General features: G+C 39.1%; 2 protein-coding genes across 2 annotated transcripts; one reads left to right on the top strand and one right to left on the bottom strand.

The window, feature by feature from the left end:
• The first annotated feature begins 13,044 nt into the window (after positions 1 to 13,044).
• RPF1 (ribosome production factor 1 homolog) lies at positions 13,045 to 18,934 on the top strand. Its single transcript, XM_084527595.1, has 9 exons — positions 13,045 to 13,256; positions 13,329 to 13,385; positions 14,179 to 14,259; positions 14,675 to 14,770; positions 15,658 to 15,811; positions 16,370 to 16,452; positions 17,315 to 17,496; positions 17,576 to 17,702; positions 18,506 to 18,934. The coding sequence occupies exons 1-9, from the start codon at positions 13,071 to 13,073 to the stop codon at positions 18,545 to 18,547; spliced, it is 1,008 nt and encodes a 335-aa protein (XP_084383721.1). The 5' UTR covers positions 13,045 to 13,070; the 3' UTR covers positions 18,548 to 18,934.
• An 891-nt stretch (positions 18,935 to 19,825) lies between these two features.
• On the bottom strand, positions 19,826 to 23,530 carry GNG5 (G protein subunit gamma 5). Its single transcript, XM_084527596.1, has 3 exons — positions 23,350 to 23,530; positions 22,222 to 22,377; positions 19,826 to 20,077 (listed from the first exon to the last, which is right to left on the bottom strand). The coding sequence occupies exons 1-2, from the start codon at positions 23,428 to 23,430 to the stop codon at positions 22,252 to 22,254; spliced, it is 207 nt and encodes a 68-aa protein (XP_084383722.1). The 5' UTR covers positions 23,431 to 23,530; the 3' UTR covers positions 19,826 to 20,077; positions 22,222 to 22,251.
• Between the last annotated feature and the right edge of the window lie 30 nt (positions 23,531 to 23,560).

The raw sequence follows: 23,560 nt of genomic DNA, 5'->3' as shown, positions 1-23,560 counted from the left end.
GTAATTTAAGAGCCTCTCAAAGACCGTCTCTGACAGAATGAAGACTGAAAGCTGTCTGTATCGCCTCAGTCCTACGGTTGTTAGTATTGAGGAAGATGAGCAATGTAGACATTAAGAATCTTCTCTGGGAAGGTTCAAGATTTTTATTTGTTTGTTTGCTTGTCTGTTTATTGAGAGCATTGCGAAAGATCCTGCAGGAACAGATAACTTATCTTTTTTTTTTTTTCTTTTTTTTTCAAGAAAATGCAATATTTATTTCATACCAAATTCCTTTGGTTTCCAGCGCCCTCACATCTAACTACCACCAGGTATAAAAATCACCATGTATGAAATAAAGAATGAAGCGTGTGGTTTGGCTGCTTTTAAACTCATGTAGTAATGCTATTAGTTTGTGGGATTAGTTTGATAGTCCAAAGAAAATAACTGTCAGCTAGACAGATAGTGCAATAAAGGTGAAACACAGTATCGCTGATAAGAAAGTAATCTTTATCTCATGGCCCGAGACTTTTCTCAGTATATGAGCACAGCACTTTGTGGGATCAAGTGACATTCACCAACATACAGCTGCTGAGCACAACCAACATGATTAGATTAGTTAAACCAATGTGGTAAAGGCAGAGTGAAACTGAGCAGCTTCAAAGCCCTTACCAAGTATAACCTAAGCATGATTTCTTCCCAACGCAAGGGAAATTTCACGTGTTAAGGCTAACAGCATTTGAAGCAAGTCCAATGTAATTTGAATGCAGTATTGGATGAAGCATGACAGTAAGATCAGCTAAGTAAAAAACTAGAAGAGCTAAACTGTTGACAATTTTACAAATGTACTGCAAAAATGTTATATGTACTTGTGCAAGGTATTGAGCAGAAGAGAAATATATTTCTTCTAAGAGGATGAAGGTGTGGCTACTACTGTTTACCAAAGATATTAAAAAAAAATAAATCCTGTTGATGCTGTTTATTTAAAGTAATAATTAGAGTCTGGCGTCAAGTTTGAATGATAACTATTGCTTTCTTCACACAGATTTTCTAAGCTTGAGAGACCAGTTTTCAAAAGCTATCTAGCAAAGCTCTTATGTTACCAGCATCACTCCATCAGAAGAAACTGTTAAAGGACAATCAGAAGGGTGAGTCCTCGTTTTCCAGTATCCTTTTGGATTGGGCTTCAAAAATTAAAGTCAGCTTTTCTGAAAGTGATCTTTCATAATTACAATTGAAAATTATGTAATTGGCAAATGCTCAACAGCCTTGAAAACTGGACCTAATGTAGTCAAAGTGATAATAAATGTATAAGCTAGTAACCTATTTTGCACATAGGCATTTTTTGTTGATGCTCTCAGTTAGAACTCTTGGTTTTCCTCTTAAAGAAAAAACACGTAGTGTTTCTTTGATTACTGATACAGTTTTGTATCTCAGCGAGGTTTGAATTTTCTGTTTAGAATATTCCCAGAAGGAAGTTGTCCCTGCAGATGCCCCAGACTCTGCCAGATAATCAGCTTTCTCTGCAGCTCAGCCATTTACCTCCATTGCACGTATTAGACATCCCAGTTTACTCCATTTTAACTTCAATTCCATGTTTGTTGTTGTTGTTGTTGTTTTCTTCTGCAGGCTTATAAAAACCATCTTGTGGGCTGAAAGGAAAGTACATGCATCAGAACAGATCCTTGAATTCCTTCTACTCCAAACACCGATATTATAACGTCCCAGACGGCTTAACACTGAGGAGTATTCCAGTAAGTTGTGTATATGGATGTACAAATATGCCACTTATAAAAAGAAAGGTACAGCTAAAGAGATCTAATATTGTAAAATAAAGTATTCAAAAGTGAGGAAATATAGGAACTACTGCAACTTTGATTTGCCCTACGTATGGCTATCCTTTACAACTGTCTCTAATCACTTACTGGACAGTCCTTCATTTAGTGTGCAAGATCTTCAGCATGCTCAGATAATGGGTAGGGGAGTTTTGCTGGATTTAAATCCTTTTTATTAAGTGTATAGTCTTGTGGTACTATTTATTGCCCATTAGCGAGCTCATTCCCATAACCTAACTCCATCCTGGAGTTTAATATGTTTAACTCCCTGAAGTATTATGGTTCTTACATTTGATCTAGGATACTGTAGTAGTGGTGCAAGTAAAATGTATGTTTATGGCTGGAGTGATAAAGAGTATTTACTGTTAACAGACTCAAACTGTTCATTTCCTTCCTTTTGTGGGTTCACTTCTGGTATACTATAGCAAGTTCTGCTCCAAAACAAATTTTCTAAATTTATTAGTAGTCACAGGATTATCTTGGCTTCATGCAAAGGCTTTACCTAGTAGGAAAGCTTTCTTAAAACCTACTGAAATAATTTTCACCCTAAGTACGTAGTTTGGTTTCTGCCAGGCAGTCCCCTGCTAGTACTATAATGTAATGATTTTTCCAAATCCCTGTAGGTGGAAGCTTGGTTTAAGAACACACTAGGATGCCCAGTAGCATTGACATTTATGTCACGATTGCTAAAAAGTTCTTGGAAATGTGAGCAGTATTTAAAGGACAGACAGTTCAGGAAGGCAACAGGAGATAAACTGGCACCAAAATGTGGGATAACAAAAGAAGTAAAGAGGATTGTCTCCTGCAGCTTGCTTTTGGAAAGAAGACAAATGGGGACAATTCATACACGCAAACATGAAGGAGCTTTGAACTGCACAGAGCAGTGAAGTGCCTGCCTCTTCCTAAGGCAGAATCATACCTAGGGAAACAACTAGTGAGTGAGGGTACCACATTAACATCTTGCCTGAAACAACAGCATTATCGTGTTTCATCTCTGCCAGCAGGCATAATGAAATTAAAGATCCTGAGCCCAAAGGAAAGCAAATCATTGCTCCCAAGACAAGATGGACTGCTTCCTCACGAGGAGCTGTTAAGGACAAGCTCCTCTCCATGCAAAGCTGGACAGGTGCACAAAGAAACAACAGCATAGTCAGTGGGTGCAGCGATGTTCATCCTTGTCAGGGTGGCAGTCTGTTCCCAGGACTACCAAGCAAAATACAGCTCAATGAACAAGTGAGAAGAAAATTGTAAATATCAGCCTCAACCTGGATAAAAGTGCAGGCTGTAAAATTATATATTTAGCTATAAAAAAATCCAGGAGAATGATGTGTTAAAAATCCTCAACAGAGATCTGTGAAGAGATTACAATCACCTGAGCACTTTATTCTACTTAAGTTTTTAAAAAAGTGGAATACAACTTGGGCTTGATAAACAACTTGTGTGCAGGATCAAGAGCAGCTTTGTTGGGACCTCCAGCAACACCATCACTCCATCTTCCAATGACTGTGGTTGGCATCATATCAACAATATCAACCCTGCAGGTTGTGTAACAGCATAATGATACAAGCCTTAGGGATGAAGGTGGAGGTGCTGGTAGGATGACAAAGTCCCACCACCCACATACAGTAAGAAATAATTGAGATTAGGTGAGGCTGCAGTCAGACATGAAACATTAAAAATACTGTTTATTAACAATCAAAAGGACCAATTAAACTAAGTTTATATAAATTATTTAAATAGATTAAAAAGCCTGAAGTGACTTCCGTGATCTTCTAGTCTAATTTCCTGTATAATGGACAACAGATTATCCCAAACTAGCTCCTCAATGTATCATTTTAAGGAGGAAACATCACGTCTTGATATAAATATTAACAAAAAGCTTACCATAATGCTGGGTAACCCTCTTGATAGCTAGTTACGGTTAATTATATATTAAGATTGCAGCTCTTGGATCTTTGTCTCCTAGAGCAAAGCCATGCATTTTTAAAGGCATATTCACTGCATAGAAAGGTATGTGAAGGGCCCTCATTTGCCTTCTCTTTGAAGGGATAAATAGGTGGAAATCCCTGAGCCCCGCATTAGAAGGAGAGTGTCCTAATCCTTTAATCATATTTCATGTCTATCCTATGAAATCCCTGATTTTTCATTTCTCTTTTCAAGTTTAGAACACAAAACCCACATACAACAAAACCCACATGGTTTTCATCAGTGCCAGATACAGAGGAAGTATAAACCTCCCCCCTGTTTCTCAATATTTTCTCACTTGGGCAATCAGGAGTTAGATTTTCTGTTTTAGTCACTGTATCAAAGAAATAACTGCTGTGGTCCACTACGGACTCCAGCTACTTTTCAGTGACTGCTTCCCAGGAGAGCACTCTGTGCAAGATTTGCTGGGCCCTTGTCCTTCTTTCTAGAATATGTTATGCTTATTTATCCCAGTAAGGCAAAAATGCTTTCTCATTAATTTTGTACAAGAATAAGGTACAAAGGAGGTTATTCATGAAGTATTTGTGAAGAAGAGCAGAATGGGACTCTTGAGTCCCATACTGGCACTAGCAGTGCGCATTGACATTTGAAGTTGAATTGCAGAGGTCAATTCAGAGGTGATGCAGAGGCATTGTCAGCTGAGGTTTACAATCCTGGTATCAGACTGAATGCTGTCATTACTTTTCAGGTGCATTTAAAACTGATCTCATTCTGCTGGTGAAATAAAATAATAAGGCTCAAGCATTATGCCTAACCTTCTATCAAAGGTAACCATGTTGTATCTTCTCTTTTATTAATAATCACACTCAAGAAATATAAGTATTTGATTGTCCCAAGCAGGATGAAAATACAATTGAATTGGAATTATAGACAAAAGAAAATATCTTAGCTAATTCATCATTGTCATCTTGTACAGCAACTTTACTGAAATGGTGGTTTTGATTCTGTCCACTGTCTCCAGTCTGAATAGCAATGGTCCTCCACATCAGTCTGTGAGTGTCAGGTAGAGCACCAAAGTTGCTGAACAACGTAGACTAAGCAACAGAGCAATTGTCATACAAGGTCTAACTTAAGACCAGATTTCATGATGAGTTTCATTTCTTCATTCAGCCAAATCCTGTACATCAGATAGGATTGGATCCGACAAGTTTCTGTTGTAAAATGCTATAAAACAGGCTGAAATCTAGGCCAGAGCTAGGGATAGTTCTTGGGAAGCTCTCAGGATTTCCTGGAGGGCAAGGTGTGGCTCTGTATGTGGGAGGTAAACGCCAGTGATTTTCTGTTACTAGTAATTATGTGCAGCTTGAGTTTCATTAATAGGAGCTACATATGCATACTGGGAAAAAAAAAAAAAAGTTTATCTGACACGGTTTATTACATGTTGCCAGCTAAATGTCTTACAGTGTTCATTACCTTTGTTATTTTGTGATTAGCACTTTATAAACGCCCAAAAACATGTTCATATTTTACCAACACGTAAGAAAAAAAGTTCTGCCACAGACAGTTTATAATCTAAAAGAGAAGAGTATCTCCTGATGCATCTCCAAATTATACCGCCAACCTAATAGTTTGGAACTGCTTCTCCTTGCATTACTATTTGTTTTTACTAGCCTTAGTCATTTTGCTTTTGACAGCCACCTTGTTTACAATTACTACCAAATACAGAAATACACCTTCCAGAAAGTTATCCTGAGGTGAACACCCAACATGGAAATACCAGTCTTAAAAGATTTCATAAACTGATAAAAGAAAAGAAACAGAATTGTATCACGAGAAAGGTGATATGGCTGGGTAGCCTTAAAAGAGTTGCTAGATGCTAGATTGAGTGAATATTTTAAGTGTTTGAGTGAATATTCTCCAAAATTGGGCAATAAAAACAGAAAAGAAAAAAAAAAAAAGTAATCTAGCTAGAAATGTCTTTTATCCTGATTTATTTAAAAATCCATTAATTGCTGTCTCTAATCAGGTACTACTGGAATATTATGGCAGATACTCTAAAATTTTTATTAAAGTTTTATTTTTTTTTTCTCCATTCTGATGTTTCATAGCATCATGGGGTTTTAGGCCAGAAGAAAGCACTGATTCTCCTGTCTGACCTTTTGCACACTACAGGTGATAGAATTAACTCAAGTGATTTCTGTGTAATTTCTGCGGGAGCTAGAACACTTCCTTTGGAAAAAAAAATTCACCTTCTCTATTTAAAGACTTAAGGTGACAAGCAGTACTTCACAAGTGGTTTTTAATCCAAGAATATCTCGTCTCACCTTTCAAGCACTACATCTTTTAAAAGGTTCATCTGCTAACTGAAGATTACTATGATGACAATTATTCTCTTTACTGATGTAATTCCAGGTTAATTAGCTCTTCTGTGATTCACTGATGGACTAAAGATACTAAGTTTTTTAAGTCTCTTCTGTGAAGAGGGTTTCTAGACCATTCAGGTCAACCATTCAGGTCTGTTTAACCACTTCCAGTTTGCCGGCTTTAGCACGGATACCAGACCAAGACATGCTGCGTCACCAACAGAATTCCTGTTGCTGTCGTGTGCTCCCCATGTTTTTACACCCAAAGACTGCATTTCTGTGCACTCTTAAATGCTTTTATGTAGTGCTACCTTTCATATTGCAGTCCTCCACCAGATACCTGATCAACATATTTCTTTCCTAGAAATATTAGCTTGCATTTAACTATATCACCTTGCACCTTGTTCAAGTCAGCTCATCTTACCTAATATTCTGGTAACACTGAGGAATAAATCCTTATTATATATCACTTCACAATTTCTGTTTCTTACACAAATATAATTTTCTCAACTAACTAATATGTGTTACTGGCCATTTATAAATACTTCTGACTTATTAATAATGCCAAGTAGAAAATATTCCTGAGTCTATTTTTTCACAATTGAAAATGTGAAGTTTCTACTAAGAGCTAAAGAGTAATATAACCAGACACTGAAATGTAGTAAAATAGAAGTATAATTAAGCAATATACTTTGTTTAATTGTTGATAACGTGTTGATACCATGGATGTAGGAGAGATTTACAAGGGGAAAACCAATTTCACTTGAGGTATTTTACCCTGTAACAAAATAGTCTCATTGTTTCTATGGTAACATCTACAAATCACTCTACAGCAATTTTGAACAGGGAGAAAATTCTTGGATATCTCTGTGTAATCTGCAAGCAGAAAAACAAGCAAAACTATTTGCTGCATCCAATTCTGTTTACTACAGAGAAAATATTACACTACAGCACTAATATAAAATAACAGGAAGTCAGTACATAGGATGAAAACAGGAGGCAGCATATTCTGAAATACATCTGTTAGAAAGGAGTCATAATTCTAATAAACTCTTTCTTCTTCAGTACGTAAAGGAATGTTTTATTAAGGTAGCCTAAGCCAGCTATAATTGCCACTAGGAGAGAGATACTAAGATTACTTCCTACAAAGAGGACCATACACCCCCAGGAAACACAAGTTTTTCTACATACCCACAAAGTTGATGAAACATTGCCATTGACTACCTTCCCTCTTACAGGACAAGACCCTAGAAAAGTACAGTGATCTTCAGAAGGAGCAAAGTGATTTCAGCAAAATATCAGGCTGAAGACAGTAGACGCTTTGATGCTTCTTCAATTCTTTGTCACAAGTAGTTAGTGGATTAAACTTCTCAAAAAGTCTAAATGCATCAAATTACAATTTTCTGGTTTATAGGAGTTGTAGTTGGAGAAATACTCCTCTTTTCTGCCCTGTACACTTGAGGCTCCAGCCAACTGGAGCTTTCCCTTCCCTTCCCTTCCCTTCCCTTCCCTTCCCTTCCCTTCCCTTCCCTTCCCTTCCCTTCCCTTCCCTTCCCTTCCCTTCCCTTCCCTTCCCTTCCCTTCCCTTCCCTTCCCTAAGTGCTGACAGATTTGTATTAAATCAAACACTCATTTTTCTTTGGGATGATTTGCCCAGATTAAGATAATGGACAGCTATACCATCTTGATAGGTCCTGTAGGAAGGAATTATTTTTATGTCTGTTATAGCTGCATGTTTAAGATTGTGTTGAAATACATATATAAAGCATGTCTTAAGTCTTTTTTTTTTTTTTAACTCTAATGAGCTTTAAAGTTGGACACAGATACAGCAGACAATAGTTTCCATAATTTTAAATGATACATTTGCAAGACTTTTGCAAGAAAACCACATAAAATACCCTATTTTTAAAGACTCTTCTTTGCTTCATTAAGTTTTGCTGTCTCAGACTTCCAAACATTTGACCTCTTCTCCTTTCTCACACGCACATGCCTACGTATTCTGCAATGTTGGACAACCATTGAAATGCATAATTAATCACTTCTCTTCGCACGGTATAGCAAGAAGGTTACAGTAGGCTGAATTGCTGCAACTTTGAGAAGAGCAAGAAGGACAACCCAGGGACCCATAGGTCTGTCAGCCTTAGCTCTGTCCCTAGATTGACTGTTGACCAAATACGCCTGGAAGCCATTTCCAAGCACTTGCAGGACACGAAGGTGGCTGGGAACAGCCAGTGTAATGTGCTATTACCAAGGACAAAGATTTGATGAGAAGATTGGCTCAGCAGAAAAGGAAAGAGCAGTGGATGCTGTTTACCTTGACTTTAGGGAGGCATTTGATATTGTCTCCCACAACGTCTCTGTAGTCACAGAGGTAAAATATGGAGCGGGGCATAGGGTGCGTTGGGTAGTTGGCTGGGCTCTTGGGTACAATAGATGGTGATCAGCAGTACAAGGTCCACCAAAAAGGTGACTAGTGGCAGTGCACTCTCAGCAAGTCCTTGTAATACCTATTTGAAGGGTGGTGGTGGTGTCATAGAATCTGGAATATCAAGCCTTCTATTCAAAGGGGCCTTTCCCTTTTTACCATTGTTTTCTTTCTTATACCAAGAACTTTTTTACAAAAAAGCTACAAAAAACAGGAAGACTAAAGAAACTCTCAAAAGCTAGGGCATTACAGAATGAAAATTGACCAAGAAGCTTTCATGTGGTCTTCTTACACACCAGTAAGAGTATAACACAGACTTTAATTTTAGGGACAGACACAAAGCCTACATTCCTCATTTACTGAGTCCTGGACTTCAGACTTCTGGAATCTGATATGATCCTGAACATGGTGAAGTTAACTGTGAAACTAATTGAACATAATTGTAGTTTGAATGTATGATGGTACGTATTCTCAAAATATCCAGCTTTGGGTGTCTCACACTGGGTATTCTGAATTCGTAGATATGTAAGATAAATTTTCTTTTGGCCAATTTGTTTCATTTTCCCATTTGTATAACAGAGCTAATACCTTCTTCCCCAAATGCCAATCCCAGATACTGTAAAGAAAAGTAACCCAGAAAAGCATATGAAAATAATTAATTTCTGTGTTGAGTTATGGGATTAGTACAGGTATTTGGAGCACATAATAAGATCCAGTGTTCATCATGAAACGTTAAATAATACCCAACTTCACTGAGCATGATCCCCATTTATCCATTAGAGGGATTGCCCTGGGTGATTGAAAATGGTGAAATTAAAGACTGTAAACAAGATCTACTAAGGAATGTAAGCCTGTAAGTCCCAAACACATGATCCTGAAAACTACCCATGCAGTTCCAGCACGCGCACCTTGTAATTTTACTTTGCTTCCCTAAGTAATGTTCCCCTAGAGAAACAGCCCTGGGTATGCCCTAGTCTGGCAACAGTCTGGAAGGAACTAAGCAGCTGAACATTTATTTAATGCTTATGCATAGTTAGATGAACAAGAGGCTTTCTACAGCAGAGGTTCTTGGAACCATGTAACAACCATCACAAGCCTAGGCTCTCTAAAAATACAATTCAGGCTTTCTCTCAAAAAGTGATGGTATTGATGCCCATCTTTCATATGACACATTGCAGCAATAGCTTGAATTGGAAGAATGAAGGAAGTTCTCAGCCCAGAAAAACCTGAGGGCTTGTGGTTTTATTGTTCCATTGAAAATAAGGATGTGATTCTCAATCTCCAGAGGCTGGAAAGTCCTGTCTCCTATATCATATGTGAATACTTTGACTTCTGAACTACCAGTTGAAGAAAACTACTGTATCTAGCTTTGCTATACGGCCAGCAGGCAGAGGCTGCAAGCAAGAGTGTAAAGAACGTCTCATTTGAGGGGCCTGGTATGGCTCAACATGATCAAAGCTCCTGTACTAACTGCTCTGCAGTCTGAAATCTGAGGTGCTTACAGGCCTAACAAACAAACAAACAAAAAAACAGACCTTTGGGGTACAACTACGTTAGCCACACGGCACCATGAGGGCATGGGAGAACTTGCTTTAAATAAGCGAGAATGAGAAGAGCACAGTCATGTAGTTCAGCAATCTGCTCCTGCCAGTTAGCCCTCTGGGTAGCTGAAGAGGACGCCTGCCGCTGCCGTACGCAACCAGCCACACCCCAAGGCCCAGCAAATAGTTCCACTTCGCACCGCCTTGTTCCACCTCAGTTTGTTAGCCTCCGTGCCTCAGCTTGGCTACCTGTACATAGCACTAACTTCGTTTAGATAGATTCTTCACCACCAACGGAAATCTCAGGTTTTGTAGAAGGTTTTACAAGCCCTAAGTGTAGGCCTCAGCAAAGCTGTCCTTGAAGGAACCTTGAGCCACCTCACAGCTTATGGGTGCTTTGCGGTGACCCCACGTTCCTTGTTTCCCCTCTCCCAGCCAGGTCTAGATCCATGACAATACTGTTTCCAAATGTGTAACCTTGGACAATTTTGTCCTGGGGGAAAAAACAGTCACTTCTCCCTTAACCTCACTGCTTTGCCCCATTAATGAGGTAACATATAGTCTAAATGAATCAATTTTAAAAACATATAAAACAGCTTTTTATTTTCCAGGTAAAACAACAATTAGAACACTTGTTATGAAGAAAGAAAAAATCCTGTCTGTGTCACATAGACAATGCAGGTTTGGAGCACTGCATTTTCTGGGGCTTTTTTTTCAGTATAGTGAATCTTGAAGACATCTTGTCTACCTTGAGGTAATGAAATTAAGAGAAAACAAAAATAGCAAGATTTAAAAAAAAAAAAATCTCTTTCTAATACATTTTTGGAACCAGGGGCACTTTAGCCTCTTTCTTCTTATCCTTCCATAAGTATTTTCTAATTTCTGTTCTCCAACTTAATTTTTGTCCTTTCAGTTTAATCACAAAATACTTTTCTACTGTTTAAAATGACAAAATGACAAAAAAAAAAAGGGGGGGGGAGAGAAAAAGAAAAAAAAACAACAGTGCTCTACCAATACAAACCAAAGCAATGCTTCCACTGCTGCAACTCAGTCAGCCTTTACAGAAAGGTTTCCTCAAAAATTCCATAGTTCTGACATGGAATAAATGTCTCCCTTGATTACTTTCCAGTGGAGAAATTACTTGCTGGTTTACACAAACCTAAGCTACTGGTGTTTTCTTGGTTAAACTGTTATTATTTTAAACAGAATTCATAGCTAAATAAGCAAAATACCCTGGGACCCACAGTGTCTCTATGAAAAAATTAAATCAATAATACACATGCATTTATTAGTTAGGCCTTCAACTCAAGTTATAGTTGTTCCTTTTTAGTGATCTTACTGTTACCAGACCCAAAATGTGTCTCTGGTATATTTTTATGGTCCCTCCACTGCCTTAGGAAGCTTTTGTATTATTGTGTATCATTATTTTGTTCCTGTGAGTCCTTAGAACAAAAGCCTATGAATAATATTAGGAAGTTGTCTTCCTTCTTGTTGAGAGAAATATGTGGCTTTTTTTCCACATGTAAGCACTCACTGAGCTTCACACAATCATGCCATCCGTACATGTCTGCAGTGATTCCAACTGAATCTGAAACTACAAATAACTCAGAATTCCCTAAAAGTTCTAATAACAGCAGTGATTAAAATCTCTACTAATGACTTTTAGAGATACACTTGCAATATTTGAATCAGCTGGTAAGATAAAATTACAGAAAATCTTTGGTTAACATAGTCCCAACTAAATTCCCTGAACCTTAATTACCATGGAAACTACTTATCCTTAAGGCTCTATGGATAGCTGAAATATTTTCTCTTGACAAAAATGGGAGTGAGGCCAAAAAAATATGGGACTGTACGTAACGAGGCCTTTGATCTTTCATTTACTTCTGTGTTAATTAGATATAACCTCAATGAAGCAAATCAAGTTACACAGTTTAATTACTTTACAGGACAGGAGAAGCAGATTTGAGATGTTGTCTAGTTCATCTTTTTTTCTAGGTCTTCTTCCATTAGCTTCATGAATTTATGTTAACACATTTAAGTTTTCTAGTAAAAGAAACCCAGTAGTGCAAAATATTATTTGTAAATAAAATTAGTGGACATATTCCAAGTTTTGAGACAATTCTGGAAACAAGTCTGGAGACAATTAGAGGACTAATCCGTTCCACTGAGGTGCTGAGTTTAAGCTGGAAAATTAGGTCAGGAACAGAAATCCTCATTTCCAGTTTTATATATATTAAATCTCTAATTAGTTGTAGGGGTTCTCATTCCAATAAAACGTTTTAAGAGCTTTTAATGGACTAAAAGTAATTTGCAGTGAAGTTATGATAAAAAACCCTGGCACGTTACGCAGGGAAGCTATGGATGCCCCTTCATTTTATGTTGTTGGATAGGGCTTTGGGCAACCTGACCTCAGGAAAGAAGCCCCTGCACGTATTAGGGGGTTGCAGTACGTGATCTCTTACGGATCCTGCCAACCCAAGCCATTCTGTAATTCTATGACAAAATGCCATAGCAGCTTCCAAGCAGATGCTCGCCATGAGTTAATTTATTCGTGCTCTGTGACCAAACGCCTAGAACATGTGCATGCGGGAAAGCACAGCAGGCTCAGGATATAATATATGTAATGTATGTAAACCCGCCAGCGTGTCGTGTTTGTTGAAGGCTTCCCATCTCCATGTTGTTAAGCCTGATTATAAGGTGCGCTGCGGTGCTAATTTGTATTAAACACCTCTCATCTTATCGCAGGGTCTCTTCCCTGCCGAGCACTGAGCTGGGCTGTTGTGCAGGTACCCTAAGTGAAACAACAACAGGCCAATGCCCTTGCCGGCCAGCCCGGTCCCGCTGCCCGCCGCCGGCCCCACACAGCCGCCGGCCCCTGCAAGCAGCCTCTGGGGGCGCAGCTAGACCGTAAGCACCGGCCCCGCCGCGCACGCGCCCCCCGATCCTCGCCTGCTGGGAGTCCGCGCAAGCGCACAGCGCGGGGTCCCGGCAGCGAGGCAAGATGGCGGCCGGCGGGCAGGCGCCGGGTGGCGGTAACATGGCGGTCGGCGGGGCAGGCGCGGAGCGCGGTGCGGAGCCGCCGGCCCCGGAGCGAGTCCTCTTCCCGCCGACGTTCAGCGTGTCCGAGATCAAGAACAAGCAGCGGCGGCACTTCATGTTCGTCCGCTGGAAGCAGCAGCAGAGGAAGGTGGGGTAGGCGGGCGGGCGGGCGGGCGGGCGGGAAGGCTTGGGCCGCGCTAACGCCGCTGTGCCCCCGCAGGAGAAGCTGGCCCTCAGGAAGAAGCGGAGGAAGGAGCGAGAAGCCCTCGGAGACAAGGTGAGAGCTGCGGTGAGCGGCTGCGGGAGCGAGCTGAGCCGCTGCCCGGCTGTTTCCCGACCCGTCCAAGCCTCTCGGCGCGGGTTCTCAGGCGTCGTGTAGGTATAGCTGGGAGTTACACTCTCATAAGCAATACCCTTATAAACCATAGCTAGGAGTTGCACTCTCGTAAGCAATATCCTTATAAACCAGAGCAACCGATCTGCCCAGCCCCTGCCCAGACCAGTTGTCTGCTTTTTTCAGCTTTAAACAAGGGTTTGGCATCTCTTCCTAAACTACTTCTCAAGCATAATGAGTTTAAATAAGTTGTGAGGTCCTGTATTACCATAATTTTACAATAATAAATGGGGCAAACAATGTATCCTGTTTATTATTAAACTGTAGGTGTCAAGGATATAATGTATTGTTGTTGGAAGTGGATTTTTTTTTTTCTTCCACACTACAAAAGATAGACAAATCTCTCACATCTTGTTTTATTTTGTTTGCTTTGGAATTGTGTTTCATTCATTACAGTGGAATTAAGCAGTGTTGCTGTTCTAGTGATGCTTTTCATCTGCGTGATGCTCTCCCTCCATGTGATGCTCTCAGGCATTCCAATACTTAGGAGTATTTTTAATCAAATGATGTTGCTAGTGATGCCTATTGACGTTGTAACTTCTTTTTTTAAAAGTTGGCACAAAATAAAAAATATTTGTAATTCCATGTAAAAAGCAATCCCATGGTAGCAAGGTTTATGCATAGCACTTTAAAGGTACGTGAATGTGTCACATTAATAAACCTACATTTATTTTAGGCACCTCCAAAAGCCGTTCCGAAGACTATTGAAAATCAGAGAGTTTATGATGAGACAACTGTAGATCCCAATGATGAAGAGGTAACTGCTTGAGTTTTGCATATGCTATTAACATTTTTTTTTCCAAAGAAGCAACTTAAAATGCATTGATAAAATTTATGATTCTTTATTCTCCTACTAAGGTGTTAATGAATTAATTTTCACATGACGGGTTCACTAAGAGGTGATGTCCTTCTTTCATTACCTCCAGTAGATAATCGCCTTTTGCATTACTGCTATTGATAGCAAAACCTGACAACTTCTGTTACGCTAGACTCTTCTAAATGTAAAAACCACGTCTTGCAATGAATAGTTACATGATAATCTTGTTGAATTGGGATTTTTCCTATTAAATTCAGTTTCATCAAAAGTTAGATTAGATTAGGTAGGTTAGATTGAACAATTGTTCTTCAGTTATTTCATATACGGTAGATTTACAAGACTTCTATTCTTGCAGGTTGCATTCGATGAAGCGACTGATGAATTTGCACCATACTTCAACAGACAGACAGTTCCCAAGATTCTTATTACAACGTCAGACAGACCTCGTGGGGTTTGTATGCTTTACTTGGAGTGTTCTGGGCAATGAATTGGTTATACGATACCAAGTTATAAATACTGTGATTGGTCAATGACATTTTTGGTATAGAAATTACTTTTAAAAACTTTTTGTAGGTTCTGTGAATAGACAAAAAAACTTGATGGCCAGGAGATATTTTAATGTTAGATTCTTTTTGGTCACCAGTGCCATGCTTTTGGTTCTAGCACTGTTCAAGATGGGTGTAATTTAACTGGGAAGATTGAGTTTTTTGTCTCCCGACTATGGTGTGATGTATAAGCCCGTGATGACTCCATACAATCTTATATAGAAAAACCACCAAACTGAAAACTATAGCTTCCGTGCATTTGTTTTTTCTGTTTAATTTAGTGATTCTCAAGAGCCTTTGTGTGTATGCAGTCTATTAGTTTCTTTAGCACTGATTGTTTCCTTCATTAAAAAAACCCTTGTGTTTATGTTTTTGTATGCAGATGATGTGCATTAGGTACATCTCCTAATTAGGGAGATTTCTGACACCTGTGAAAACTTATAAAAGAAGTGGTTTTAAAAACTGGAAGCAGTACGCCTCAAGCAGTTTCTAGAGAAACTTGAGCATAACTCATAGGGGTTATGCTTTCATAATTCTCCTGTTTTACTGTGATTGAGAAGAAAATAGTACATTACAAAAAAAATAAGTCCCTCATGTTCTGTAGTCTTGACTACAAATAAATTTTCCAGTGACTCAAAAAAATAACTTGGTAGCTTATCTTCAAATGGTTTATTATTTCTAATATCTCTATAAGCATCAAGGAGGGCAGTCAGAATAAAGAATCCTCCATCTCCCCTGGTATTTGAATTTGGCATTGTATTTACCACATTGCAATTTAACTCATCTTTTACAGAGAACAGTGAGGTTCTGTGAACAGTTGTCTACGGTTATACCTAACTCGCATGTCTACTATCGAAGAGGATTAGCTTTGAAAAGGATTATTCCACAATGTATTGCGAGGGACTTCACAGATTTAATCGTCATTAATGAAGATCGTAAAATACCAAGTATCCTTTGTGTAAATACTAAGATATTGTTAAATAGCTCTAGACCTGGTAGGAGAGAAACTTTCTAATTAGTGTGTGTCTAAGATCTACATTTTTCTGGATTTTTCTTCACTGTGCAGTTTACAGGGTAACCGCAGAGTTAAAAATCACTGTGTCAACTTGAGTATTTGATGGCTAATGGAACTTCAGATTATTAAAGTGCTTTTTGTTTTAGTTTGTAGTGTATGGATAAATGTTGCTGTTGCAGTAAACTTAAGAGTTTATTAAAAATCTTCCTTTTTGATCAGGAAGTTTAGTTTTGCTGACTTGATAAATAATTACTGAGAAGGTAATAGAAGTTACCTCTGGTTAGCTTTTGAAACAGAACTTAATATCCATGTGTCAGAACCCTAGCTAACTAGTTAATGAATGTATTTTGGAGAACATAATGGAACCTTGTTAATGTGGCATAGATTATGGATATAGTACTCTAGTGTCATTTTGCGTTTTACAGAATATGTTCCTCTGTTAACTACGTGTCAAATTTTACCAGCTTTTTTTTCTTAACTCTGTGAACAGACGGTCTTGTTTTAAGTCACTTGCCTGATGGTCCTACTGCTCATTTTAAAATGAGTAGCGTCCGCTTGCGTAAAGAAATAAAGGTGAGGCTCTAAAAAAATCAAATTATAGTCTGTGGTTTAAAAATAAATATGTTCAGTCTACTTGCACTGTCCAAATGGATTGCAATTTTTGCAAGATTTAGCTGATCTTGAAAAGTTGCTTTTTCATAAGCTAACAGGGGGCCAAAGAGCAGTATATTCTACTTCTGTAGGCAGCTTACTTCAAATTTCATAGTTATGTGCTGAACTTAGCTGTCTGCCAAGTATTTTTATAGCCATATCAATAAATACCAGGGAAAGCATATACCCAGTGTAAATACAAGATAGGATATATATATACAGAAGTAAGTGGTATGCAAGATTTCAATAGATGCAGTTCCTAGTCTTGAATAAAATGTAGTCTTTCTTATTCTTACAGCCTTGTCACCTCTTCTGAAGTAAGTATTGCTTACTTAACCCAAAATAACTTGCAGGAAAGTGTTTCTTTTCCTCCTTTTTTGAATTAAGTACTTTTTAAATGTAATCTGTATTTATTAAGGACTGTCCCATATACTGCTAGTTGGTATGTACAGAGATTTTCAGCATCCTGTTATAGGTAGTCTGCTTACAGACTGATTCTTTGCTGTAGTGGGTGCAGTCAGGAGTGGAAGTTGGTGCAGTAGAGAGGAAATAAAAAATTATTTATTTGTGATTTTTCTTTAAATTTTTAGTGTTAAACCAGAGATCCTTATGTTACCACCTTCTGCTTTACTTGCATACAAACTGTTCCAAGAAACAATTAGGAATGTTATCAGGTCCTGCTTGTCTTCACCCTGTTTTATTTCAAACTTTTATTTGATAATGTATTAAAATAGTTTTGCATATGATGTATTATTTGCATTCTAATCTATTATTGTCTTTCCAGCGAAAAGGGAAGCAGCCTACAGAACATGTACCTGAAGTCATCCTGAATAATTTTACAACACGACTTGGCCATTCTGTTGGTCGCATGTTTGCTTCTCTCTTCCCACATGATCCTCAGTTCATCGGAAGACAAGTAGCGACATTTCACAACCAGCGAGACTACATCTTTTTCAGATTCCACAGGTGACATTTGGCCCAAAACTCTTGAATGGGAGATAATGTTCTTATAACTCAGCACCTAATAATGCTTTTTTCTCTCAAGGTATATCTTCAAGAGTGAAAAGAAAGTGGGAATTCAAGAACTTGGGCCACGTTTTACATTAAAGTTGAGGTCCCTTCAAAAAGGAACCTTTGATTCCAAATTTGGAGAATACGAATGGGTTCATAAGGTATGTCTAAGTAATACTAGGCCTGCTTGGGAGGGGATAATGAATCTGACATTAAATGTAACCAGAAATCTCAGCCTAAAAAAAAAACAGTATATGTATAAATGCACTTCTCAAAACAGATTTAACATTGAGAGGTATTTTTGACAAATATCTGAAGTAGAAGCATTCTGCTATATAGCAAGGATGGTAAGTGCCAATATTCCAAGACAACTTCCTTGCAGCATGTAAATTCTTTAAAATATACAGATACAAACAAAAGTAAAAAATGTTCCTCTGGTGTAAGTTATTACTGGAAGCCTAATAAGCTTGATTAAAGGCATTTTTTGTGCAAGGTTAGTGCAAGAATTTTTATCTAAAAACAATTAAAGCAGTTTGTATGAACATTAATTCTTATATTCTGTTTGGTATTAATGCTGACTTTTCAAAATCTTCAAGTAAAGTGGAAGTATTATCTAACGATAAATGGCTTTTCCAGTCATTTTGCCTATCAACTGCAATTGCATGGTAAAAACTTAGAAGAAAGTGAGTATTCAAGCTTTATCAGAAGGAAAATTCCAGTATTTCTGCTGTAGTCCACGATATGTATAATCTTTGTTTTAAAGACACTGAGTCTACTGTGTGTAAAGACTTCTCTAAGCAACTGATCTCCAATTTCTCTCCCTTATTAGTCCTGAAAAGCTGAGTATAGAGACACACCTACTCTGTGATGCATTTCACTGCCTACACTAGTCTAAATTGGAGCAGTCATCTTTGTATATCATTGCTTGAATTTGTTGATTAATATTTTTTCTTTTAAATTTCAGCGTCGAGAAATGGACACAAGTAGAAGAAAATTTCACTTATAACAGACAGCTACCTGCCAGTTGTTGATGACCAGAAATGTGTCTTTGAACTATGGATCATCTCAAACTCAAAACTAGTAATGATAATGAACAGTATCTGGCTACAGAAAGACAAACTGTAAACATTAAAACTTTCTACAGGAACAGTTCAAGTAGGACAGCATATTTTTTTCGTCCTATGGTTGCAACTAAATCAGACGTGACAAAAAGACTGCTGCTTTTTCCAGTTTAGCAGGAAGATCTACGGTCATCAGTAGCCTGTAATTTTGCTATCACTGAAACTTTGTCATGACTGCTGCTGTGCTGTGGAGTTAAATTATACTTTACTGTGCTGAAGACAAAGTATTTTGTTAAAAAAAATACTATCAGAATAAACTATTTTTCACTTAACAGTTTTTTTTTTTTTTCTGTTAAGCAGCTAAACTGAGCTGTTGCACATCTTACTAAGGTAAGAGAGAAATATTTTGAGATGCTAACTTACAGTATGCTGTTCTTTGACAGTGCAGTGTTACTTCTCAAAAAATGGTTGCCTGCATAGAGAACATTGAGAAAGATGTATGCAATGTGGGAAGTCTTAACAGTATTTAATTCTTTAAATTCTTGCATAGAATAACTACATTGCTTAAATGGGGGGGGAGTGAGGGGCTTGACTATTACAGGTATCCCTCTTCTAAATACTGTGATACTTAGAAGAAATGCATACTCAGAACAATCCATCTAAGAAATTCTGATGGGAAAGAATTCATAAAGCCAGCATTGAGCAGGTGAGATTTCCGAACAGGGTTTTTCTCAGTAAAATTTTAATGTTTTTTTTTTCAGCCTTGATAGCTGTATTTGAGTGGGTATTACCTGCAGAGTGAACTTACTGTTCTGCCTTAAGTTTGCACATTCACTGGCAGCTTAAAAGCTCAGTTTTCTTTGAATTATTTTCTTTCCAATATGTAGCTATAGCAAGTGCTTTTTAGTATTAACCTAAAGAGCCCAAAGTAAGCTATCTGCTCAATAGAATTGCTCTTTAAAGAAAATCATGGTTTTATTACTCTTCGTCTTAATTTAATGTGTATGCTGTATAGCTAATTATTTTTTTCCTGTTCTATTTCTATCATGCTTCTAAGAAGCCTCATTGTTTTACAAGAATATCAACCCAATGCAAACTTGCAGCAGCACAGAATATTTAGACTGACATGCTCTCTAGCTGCTGCACAGTGATGTAGTAACTGGTGAGGTATCAATTTATCTAGAAGTGAATCAATTTCTTACAGTAATGTCAATGCCAAACACTTTCATTTTTTGTCAAAACATTTTTATTTTTTGCTTGATATATAAAACTGATTCCCACATGAAACAGAAATATTGTAACTAGCATACAGTTCATTCGGAGAGGTAGATGGTAAGAGGTTTGATAACAGTAGCAATTTTACAGTTAGATTTGGCACATTAAAGCTAAGCTTTTGTATGGACTTCAAACCAGGCCACTCCTTGAGGCACTCTGCCCCTACAGACATCAGCAGCTAGGTAAAGATGCTAAAAGATCTGAAAAACAAAACCAAAATGAGGTAGTTAGAGATGTATGAAGCCTAAATGAAGCAAATGTCTAAGAACATGTACCTTTAAAGTATGTCATAAGCAGCTAGGTAGAAAAAAAAAAATCTAAAGCTATTTCACAGAACTTTAAATTACAAAATAAGCTTTTAAAAAAATAAAGCTAGCCCCAGGGGTACAAGAATATAAAGCTATTACAAAGGAACTGTAGTGTCTCCTGGAAGCTAAATCTTTAGTAAGGCAAAATAAGTTGTTCCCTGTCACTTAATGCCTACAGAAATATTGAGCATCTACTTCACCATTGAAAAGCAGGGGGAGTCTGGGTAACTAATTACACTTCCTCTTGGTTCATCTTGTAAACACAAGGATTACAACTAAGAAATTACCTACTTTGAGGAAGTGCTTAAACAGTGAAGGAATAAAAATTTCCATGTAGGTAGCGTAACTAAAATTGCTGTTCTAATGACTTTTGGCCCATAACATCAGCAGAAACAATCGTTCCATTGCAGTATCTGAAAACAAGGGCTATAATTAAGAAAAAAATATTAAATCTGTTCTGCCCATTGTGTGCACGTGAAAACAAAGTTATTTCCTGACATCCATACTATGTGGCAAAACTCAGGGGGAACGGTATGTGGCACTGATTCAACCCTAGCATATTTGGCTTTTTATAGGACAGCAGTCCATAATGCTTGTAATGATTTTGTCTTTCTTGAATTACTGCTTAAAGCTGAAGCGACAATACTGGAGGCACAACTCAGTCCCGGAATACTATCTAAGAACAGTTTATAAAATGCATGATAGAAACAACTTCAAAAGCTACATGAACTCTAAAACACATTTCAGTGACACTGCTGTAAATCATTCAAGACAATGGATGGAATGTGTAATGGATTTTTTTTTAAATCATTAAGTATAAACCTCAATATTGTTATTACTCTGCTAGCTTTACTAGCATGAGCCACCTTGTTTGTACACAGACTATTTGGAAGCTTTTTATAGTCTGCTTGAGAGTAGTGAATAGCTGCCAAACAAGAAAGACAGACTAACAACTTAATCAGATTGTGATCGCCTTTCTTCAAAGCTACCTACATAACACAGCCTAACAAACTACAGTTCTTTGGGTGATGTAGGTCCACAGCAAAAACAGAATTGTTGAACCTTAAGATCCATAATCCTTAGAAATCTCATAAGCTGTGGTCAACTGCATATCAAGTGATCTGAAAATAACATTTACTGTCACACCCTGGTAGATGGAAGTTGAGGCAATAGGAAAGAGGGACATGATGATTTCCATGCATTTCCTATGTGCAACATATCAAATCATTGTGACTCAGAGTCTCAGTAAGACATGTGGAGCAAAATCTAATCTCTATAAACTTTAGTCTAAAATCTAATCAGATTTTTCAAACAATGACAGAGTAGTCATTTTCACAATGATAGCAGCAATGTTAGCGAACCTGTAAAAAGTTTAGGAATGAAAATCCAAATGTGTATTCAACCGTTTCTAGTTATTTAAACTGCTGTTCTTGTTTTAGTCACATATGAGTCACTTGAGAAGCATATGGGCGGTGATCAAGTTTTTGGACCCAATGCTTCTTGGTTTAGATGTCAGGGCATGTTCTAGAGGGGATAGGGACCCTTCTTTGAGACAATCACTAACCTATCTTTGAAAGAGCTGTCTGAGAGTTTAAAAACTAAGTCCTAAGAACTAAAGTCTGCTTTACCTACTACAATCAGCGTTCACCACATATTTCTTCAGGAAAGTAATCCTATGTGAGAAGAAGGAAATAACACCCTTAACACAGAAGGAAGTTGCAGCAGAACTACTTTACAGTCAGGTCAGACCATATAGCAGCTCTATAGTAGCTAGCCCCCACTCCTGCTGCTGCAGCAACAGAAACTGGTCGAAGCTCTGCAACACTTAAGTACTACTCTCAATACCTGTGAACAGCATGTCTAGTATAGAGCTACCTCCCACAATATGGGAAGAGAGACCCAAAATGGGGATCTAGACCAATACCAGCTGCAGAAGTCAGATGACTTCTGAATACTTTTAACAAAGGCAGTCTCACTTAAAGCCAGCTATTTTTAATGACAGAACAAAGTGTATTGCTCATAATTCAAGAACTTACCACTGAAAGATACTAAAGTAGTCCACATAATTACAAAAATGAACAAACTTTCTGGGGTCTGAATGGATTTGTACTTGATGACACTCCTGTCAGTAGGGGATCATGTTGTGCATTCTGCAGGCAGAACTGCTTCAAGTCCGCTGCGGCCTGAGAAACCTAGTCATAATAAAAGCAGGCATTAATTAGGATTCACTGAACATCCTCTTTACAGAGGATGTAACTGCATCAAAAATACAGTGCTGTTAAATGATTTGGCAATACCGCATAAGTAGGTGTTTTACGGTAACTTCACTGTACTTTTTTGGTTTGTCAGTCAAGAAGTTTTGTGGTATTATAGAAATAATTTGGAAAACTGATGTTATGCCTAAGTGTGAAGCCTGAAAGATGAGCGGTCTTGAAGATTGCTTTGTTAAATACACAAAGACCCTTATTCTAGTTTACATTGTTTTTAAATGGGGCCTGTAGTTTAAGACCCTCTACTGAATAAGCTGGCATTTTATCCTCCCTTGGAAGGCTATCCTCAGGCTGAGATAGCGTACATATTTTATTTTTCATAGGCTGCACCTAACAACAGAAAAGCGCAAAAACTTCCTTGCTTTTCTTTGATGTAACTCCGAACTTGGAAGAAGCAATTACAAACTCTCAACAGCAGCATCCCCGCTGGTATCCTGTCCGTGCGGTTTGCTCAGAGCTCCTCTGGTTCGGCACGGCCCGGTGGAGCCCCGAGAACGCCCAACGCGGCGCACTCCGTACGCCTGGCAGCGAAGCCTCCATTTCCCAGCCCAGCCGAGGCAACCTGTTGCAAACCCCAGCGGAGCGGCCCGCCCGGCCAGCGCTGTGCTGGGAGCAGCCCCTTCCCAGCGGCAGGCCATGAAAGGGGCAGCAAGGCCCCTCCGCGGCACTCGGGGGGCCAAGGGCAGCTGTAGGAAGCCACAGGGCCCGGCCCGAGCCCCGGGGCAGCGGAGCCCCCGGGCCGAAGCTCGGCCGCCGCCCAGGAGGGCCGGAGGGGAGCGGGCGGCTCCGGCCCCCGCCCTGCCCCGGGGACTGCGCCGCCGGCCCGGCCGCCCCCTCGGAGCGCGGCGGGGCGCGGTCCCCGGGCGGTAATGGCGGCGCGGCCCCGCGCCTCACCTTGACGCGCGTGACGCTGGCCTCCAGGCGCAGCTGCTGCACCACCTTCTTCATGGCCGCCACGTTGGAGGAGCCCGACATGGTGGCAGCGGCGGCGGCACACCCAGCACCAACTTTCCGGCGCGTCCCAAACTCCTGCCCCGCAGCGCCTGCGCAACCGGGGCCGCCGGCAGCCGCGGGGGGCGCTGCGGGGCCGCCGGCAGCCGCGGGG

Source organism: Aythya ferina (assembly GCF_964211825.1).
Source record: "Aythya ferina genome assembly, chromosome: 8".
Lineage (NCBI taxonomy): Eukaryota > Metazoa > Chordata > Aves > Anseriformes > Anatidae > Aythya > Aythya ferina.
The sequence above is the reverse complement of the archived record's forward strand: the minus strand, read 5'-3'. Positions and strand labels throughout refer to the sequence as shown.